The following is a 6138-nucleotide window of genomic DNA, read 5'->3' on the forward strand; positions in this document are numbered from 1 at the left end:
CTGGGCGGCCGCGCCAGCCGTCACACCACAGAGAGCGCGGCTAGAGCGGCGCAAGGGATTGAGCGCCCCCTGCTGGGGGGCGTGACCGTGTGGCCGTGGCCCAGTCCTGCCGCGCCGCGGGGGCAGCGCCTGTCCCGGAAGTGCCGCGTCCGCAAGGGGGCGGCCGCTTAGCCGTGTATAAGACAACCCCGAACATAAAACGACCCCCTGGCAATTAAATGCTCTACAATGAAAAATGTATAAATTTGTTCTAATTTTCTGTGTCAAAGCGTGGGAGGGTTGTTTTGAATCCCTTCCTCTGCTGCTGCAGCAGAGAAAGCTGGGCCCTGGCCCTGGCCCTGGCCCTTTTCCCCCGCCAACTCCTCCATCTCGGCCTCTTCCCCGGGAAGATTCCCAGTCTGCTCCCCCCGCCCGGCTCTCCAGTCTCTGCCTCTCCCGCCCAAACTCTTCCCAGTCTCTGCTTCTTTCCCAGCCTCCCCCTTGCAGTGGGTGCTGCTCCTGCTGCCTGCTCTGGGGCCCTTGCCTGGCGGAGCAGCCGTGTGGGTGCTGGGGCTGGGCCAGGCAGGGGAAGGAGCGCCATGCCTGGGAGGCAGAGCAGGAGCCGAGCGCACCTGGCAGTTGGGGGGCAGGCGTGGGAAGGGGGCAGAAGCTGCAGAGCGGAGAGCAGGAGGCTGCTCTGGGCCTGACTCTGGCGCTGGCCCAGGCTCCACAGCCACCTGCTCGCCACTCCGCTTCATGCGTGAGTATAGGATGAGGAGCTTCCCACCACATGCTGATGAGGGGGAGCTCGTCTTATATTTGAGTAAATATAGTATTTACAAGCCTCAACAGTCACTTTTATCCCATTTAGTTAGCTGCAGACTGAGCCAAATCTGAAGCAAAGTGCTCGATACAGCAGCGCTTTTGGTAAAGGTGGCTCTGCAAGTTGAGCAGTTGTTAGAAAGTCTCCAGACAGCCTGCAAGCATGAAGTGCGTATTTCTGAGAGAGAAAATCCACACGAGTGAGCAGAACACAGGAGAGAGGTCTGATTTTGCCAGGGACACACAAATGAGACTTAACACAGTAATACCTTTACTTAACGCATCATCTATGTAAGCATCATAGCAACAACTACTGCTTGTGAGTACTGCACTGCATGATAGGTTTCAAAGGACAAATAGTGCATTAATGCTAGATTAGTACCTTTCACACGGTCCACACTGGAGAAACAGATGGTATTACCTTGCCTCTGCTTGTGTCCCATCTTGAAAATAGCTTGCTGCTCATAACATTTGAACACTGAATACAAGTTTGCATTTACTCATGCCCTAGTTCCTGGCGTGCAGCCCCCACGCTCAGGCAGCACTGTTTAGCTGCACACTGCATAGGACAGCACAGTTTCCACCACTAGAAAGTCTCCTGCTTTTAGTTATATCAGCAGACAGGCAAAAACTCAGGTTTATCTCACTTCTTAACTAACAGGTGGCCCTCACTGTCAGCCCCTCAGCAGAGAAGGGAAGAAAGGGTGCCCTAGAAGTGAAAGATCTTATTTACTGTCACAGTATTTTGATGGCCTTAGTAATGGTTTTTTTCAGACGTTCAGAAAGGTCATTGCCTGGACTTCAGTTCCAGTAACAGTTGTCTCCCTGATACATATGTTATGAATCATCTTTATTTTACTAAGCGCTTCAAGAGACTCCAGCCATGCTTAATTCTCTCTCTCTCCCTCTTAACTATAGTCAGCCGGAGAGGGATCTGAAAATGAGGAGGAATCTATGCAAAGGACTTAACACAGATGGAGATGAGAAGCAAGAACTAGGGTACAAAAGCTTGTAGGATGCTGCCAATAATACTAATCCTTAGCACATATGCAGCAGACAGGGTAATGCTGCCCAAAAAAAGCAGCCAAGTCTTTCTTCTGGGGTGCTGCGAAGCAAAGGGCGTCACTCCAGCCCCCAAAGCTTGGCTTCAGTGCTGGAAACCAGAAAGTAAAATGAGTTTACTTTTCCAATTACAGTGGAGTAGCAAAAGGAACAGCTTGCTTACATGCTGAAACATATGCTTCTGTCTGTACAAGCTCTAATTAATACCCCACCAGCAGATGCCACTCTTGCTCTGCTGTGTTACATATTAATGTACACATTTTTTGCCATTTTGATTTGTATTGGCACTTGCAATCACTCCACAGTGCAACTGTCCCCTTGTGACCAGAGCAGCTGCAGGGTGATTGGTTTTGGAAAGAAATTCTCCCTGTCTTTCAAAACAGCCAACTGGATTGCATGCCTGGGTCTGATTAGTTAGGGATGCTAATTAAAACATGCCATCAGTGCTTTCACAAAGTACCCCCCACACACACACGCAGACACACACTATTACACAAATGAGCTCCTTTTGAAGACTGAAGTCAGCAAGTGCTTGTTTTGAGTTGTGTAATAAATCAACCAATTTCCACCTTGACCCCAAAATGCAGTGCTAGACATCATCAGGACACGGTAAACAATACAACGTTCATTTTTAGATGGCATCTCCAGTTCTACTTTATAATAAAGCACACACATACACAAAATAAAGACAAATAAAAAGAAATCTTTCACTATCTCTGAGGTACAGCCATTCACCCCAGACACACAACTACAATACTAATGCTGATGCAGGTTCTATCCCTTGTGCTGGCTTCTGGCTATTTTTATGCTTAAGGTTTTGGAGGAACATGCCCCATATGATGCATTTATTATTACTTGTCACACAACAAACTTTGTTTGGATTTAAAAATAACCTAATCACCAACTGTATGGAGAGCCAGGCATCAGGGCAGGCAAGTTGAAGATGCTAGTCAAAAAGCACCATTGGTACTTTAAAATGAAAAATATCCCAAAAAATACCCCATCTGTCTTGACCAGCTTTTTTCCTTCTATAATTTAGGTTTGGTCATTTGACCTGTCAAATAAAGCTTGGTCAATTGTCCAGTCAAAAATAGTAAAAAATTGCCAATACAGTCAAACAATACACAGAAAAAGCACAAATTTCCCAATAAGAAGTGTCAAAAACAACACAAAATCATACTTCTGTCAAGAAAACTGCAAAAAAAATTTTACTCCTCATAAAATGCTTTTTAATCTTTGACCGGTCAAAAATATGCAGTCAATTGACCGGTCAATTAACAATATTTGACCAGTTGATTGACCGGCTTGCCAACCCTGCTATAATTACACAATTCCCTTATTGCTTTATTTCTCTGCCTCCCTTCAGTCTGCTACCGCTTCCCAGAGAAACCAGGGAATTGGGGAAGTTGGTGGCCTCTGTGTTGGCTAGGTGAGATTTAGCTTCCACCCCTAGCAGCTCTCCTCAGGTGGCTTCTTGGTGCCTTGAAGGATGAGTGCTGATGCAGAAGCTCTCTTCTGATGCCGCCACTTGGCCCGTCGATTTTTAAACCAAACCTATGGATTTAAAGGAAAAAATGAAGCATTTGTCTTGAGCCTATGCCTAATGGCCCCCTATTCTGACTGTAAAGGCTGTTCCATACTCCTGCCTTGGACTCTTAGTACAGGAGTCGCCGCAGGATCTCAGCAGAATTCTTGTTCAGCCACATGCAAAATACACTGGGAATCCCCTTGGTTATGTAGAACAGAGAGAGAATAGAAATATATACCAGAACAGAGATGTAGCAGCAGAATTAGACAGTGTACGTATGCGCGCACGCGTGTGTGTTAGCACGCAGGTGCATTCCCATATGCATCTACAGGAATGCACAAGCACTGAAGGCCACATCAGTAGAATCAACTTACATGAGCATTCTTTTGTGCTCCTCCGTTATGCTTTGGGTTTAAATAGCATCCTACTGAATTTCTAAGGGTGCTATTTAAGTGGTACTTTGAGGTGTGGAGTATGCAGCCATCTAGCCTGATTCCTGGGCATCTACTTTTCAGCAAATAGGGTGGAAAATAGTTTGCCAGCCCAGAGTATGAAAAAATCTCACCTCTACTCTCTCCTCCTTCAAGTGGATACGATTTGCAAGGTGCTCCCTGGTGATGACGTCCGGGTACTGGTTCTGGTGGAAAAGAGCCTCCAGGGCCTGGAGCTGATCCTCTGTGAAGATAGTCCGGTGCCGCCGGGTCCGCCTCTGGATCTGATGGAAGGTCTGCAGCTCGCTTTGGCTCCCCCGAGGGTTTTTACAGGCTCTCACAGTAGGATGAAAAAGCCGCATAGGCCAGGGGAACCTGGTGTCTAATGAAAAAAAGAGTTGGAAATGTACAGTATTTTATTCCAGTCCTAAAATGCAGATCACTGTGAAGACAGATCTCTGCTTTTAATCCCAGGCAGGCTGAAACTGGGGATGGTACAGAGAAAGGCAGATTACACATTGCTTTAACCCTGCTAGGTGATTTAGGATGGATCAGCTCTGATAACTCACTTTGGTTCAGGTCAGGTTCAGCTACCTTGGCTGAAATGAAGGCACTCTTGCCTTGAGGTGGGGCTTTGGGTAAAGGAAAGGGTCAGAAAGGAACTCTTCAGGTGAGAGGAAAGAAAAGGCTGGTAATACTGTCACGTAGCTAGATTATCAGTGTCAGTATTGCCAAACCTGTGCCTTAAAAGAAGTCAGGAGTCAGGCCCCCAAAATCATTAGATGGGTTTAAAAGCCATGACATTTTTTTTAATTACTATAACTAGTGTAAAAACATCATAACTAGCATAAACTACACAATCCCTGCCTACATCTCTCCTTCACTGTGCCAGGATTTCTGCAAGTGCTGATCCAGAACTCACTGAGGTGAAATACCACTTTTTCTTCATTATATGTAATGAAATAAAAGCACAGCCACTCCCATACTAAAGAGCCAGATTTTGTACCACTTACTAGCTACAGGCCTGAGCAGCCTTCCCCTTCAAGGTGGTTGACTAATATTAACTAATAATTTTAAAACTGTTTGCAGTGCAGTAATAGATTAGTGCTAATAACCTAGTGGTTTGGATACATGCCGCACTGGCAGACTTCAGCTGCCGTGCCAATTGCATGCATAGACCACTTCATCCACCCTGAAATGAAGCCACCCTCGGGGTGAAACAACAAAATGTTCAACTATATTTAATTTCAAGCACATGCATATATGCGTTGCCGGAGCCCTCTCAGTAAGGTAGTATGTCAAACCTCCACAACACCTGGAAACAAGGAGTAAAGAATACTGGACCCAATTGAAAACAGGGATGGGAGAAATGTAGTTTGGTTTTACCCCAGTTATGTGTGAGAGATTAAGAGCTCTACTGGTACAGAGTGCTGTAGGCTTATCAGAGGCTGTAAGAAGTTAAGGTCTTGCTTTTTAATCTTATTTAGACAGGAGCAGCCCAGTTCTGCAGAGGCACTGACTCAATACTGATTCGTAAAGAAGTGTGCCAGCTACAGCATCATCCGCGTGATATCCTGCCACATTCTAGCTCTTCCTTGCAGATGCCCATGAAAATCAACCCACCCCAACCTTGCTGAGGTTCAGTCTAACAAAAACACAATGCAAGATGGCCAGGCTGCGGGCCACAGAGCTGTAAAGTTGCTCTGTCCCTTGATTTTGCTTCTTTACAGAGTACTGTTGCCCTTGTGCAAGTGAGATATGATGCCCCCTCAATGAGAGTCTGGCAGTGAATCATAAAAGAGCGTACTCACCTAGCCAATTCGGAGGGTCCTGAAGGGAATGAGCACTTGTGTGAGAACAGCAGCAGCAGCTGCACCCAGCAGCTTCCAGTTCTTCCTCTTCATCCTCTTCCTCCTGCAGAGAGCTGGCCGTGATAGCCTCTAGAGCACAAAGGCCTTTGGGCTCACAGTCCAAGATACCCCGGAGGCAGAACGGCACCAGAACCTGAGGATTTCTCTCCCGCGGGCTGGAGAGAATGTTGTCGATGGTGAAGGAGCATTGCTTCTTCAGGCCTCTCCTGCTGAGGTCCACGTCCAGCGATGCTTCTGAAGACATTCTTCCAGGAATGGTGGCTGTGGCAACCGGCAGTTCGCATTCAGCAGCTGGAGGAGATAGGGTTTGCTCTTCACAAAAGCCTTATGCATGCCGTGCGGACTTACAAAGAAGAGGACAGCTTGCACTCTGAATCTTTTTAAAACAGTCCAGTGATGCCATATGGAATTGCTGCCTTGTCTTCTTTTAGCTTAAAGTGATTGT

At 46.8% G+C, this 6138-nt stretch overlaps 1 protein-coding gene across 1 annotated transcript; it reads right to left on the bottom strand.

Annotated features, from left to right (window-relative positions):
• Window positions 1–3224: 3224 nt before the first annotated feature.
• Window positions 3225–5937, bottom strand: GSC2 (goosecoid homeobox 2). Its single transcript, XM_025201527.1, has 3 exons — window positions 5634–5937; window positions 3957–4204; window positions 3225–3417 (listed from the first exon to the last, which is right to left on the bottom strand). The coding sequence occupies exons 1-3, from the start codon at window positions 5935–5937 to the stop codon at window positions 3313–3315; spliced, it is 657 nt and encodes a 218-aa protein (XP_025057312.1). The 3' UTR covers window positions 3225–3312.
• Between the last annotated feature and the right edge of the window lie 201 nt (window positions 5938–6138).

The sequence above is a fragment of the Alligator sinensis genome, unplaced genomic scaffold (assembly GCF_000455745.1).
Source record: "Alligator sinensis unplaced genomic scaffold, ASM45574v1 scaffold570_1, whole genome shotgun sequence".
NCBI classification, from domain to species: Eukaryota; Metazoa; Chordata; order Crocodylia; family Alligatoridae; genus Alligator; species Alligator sinensis.

What these genes read in the sequence shown, in the direction of transcription:
- GSC2 (XM_025201527.1), bottom strand. Translation starts at nt 5,937, where the DNA reads ATGTCTTCAGAAGCATCGCTGGACGTGGACCTCAGCAGGAGAGGCCTG. An exon ending in GGACCCTCCGAATTGGCTAG is followed by an intron (nt 4,205 to 5,633) that starts GTGAGTACGCTC and finishes TTTTTTCATTAG; the next exon opens with ACACCAGGTTCCCCTGGCCT. An exon ending in TGAAGGAGGAGAGAGTAGAG is followed by an intron (nt 3,418 to 3,956) that starts GTGAGATTTTTT and finishes TTAAATCCATAG; the next exon opens with GTTTGGTTTAAAAATCGACG.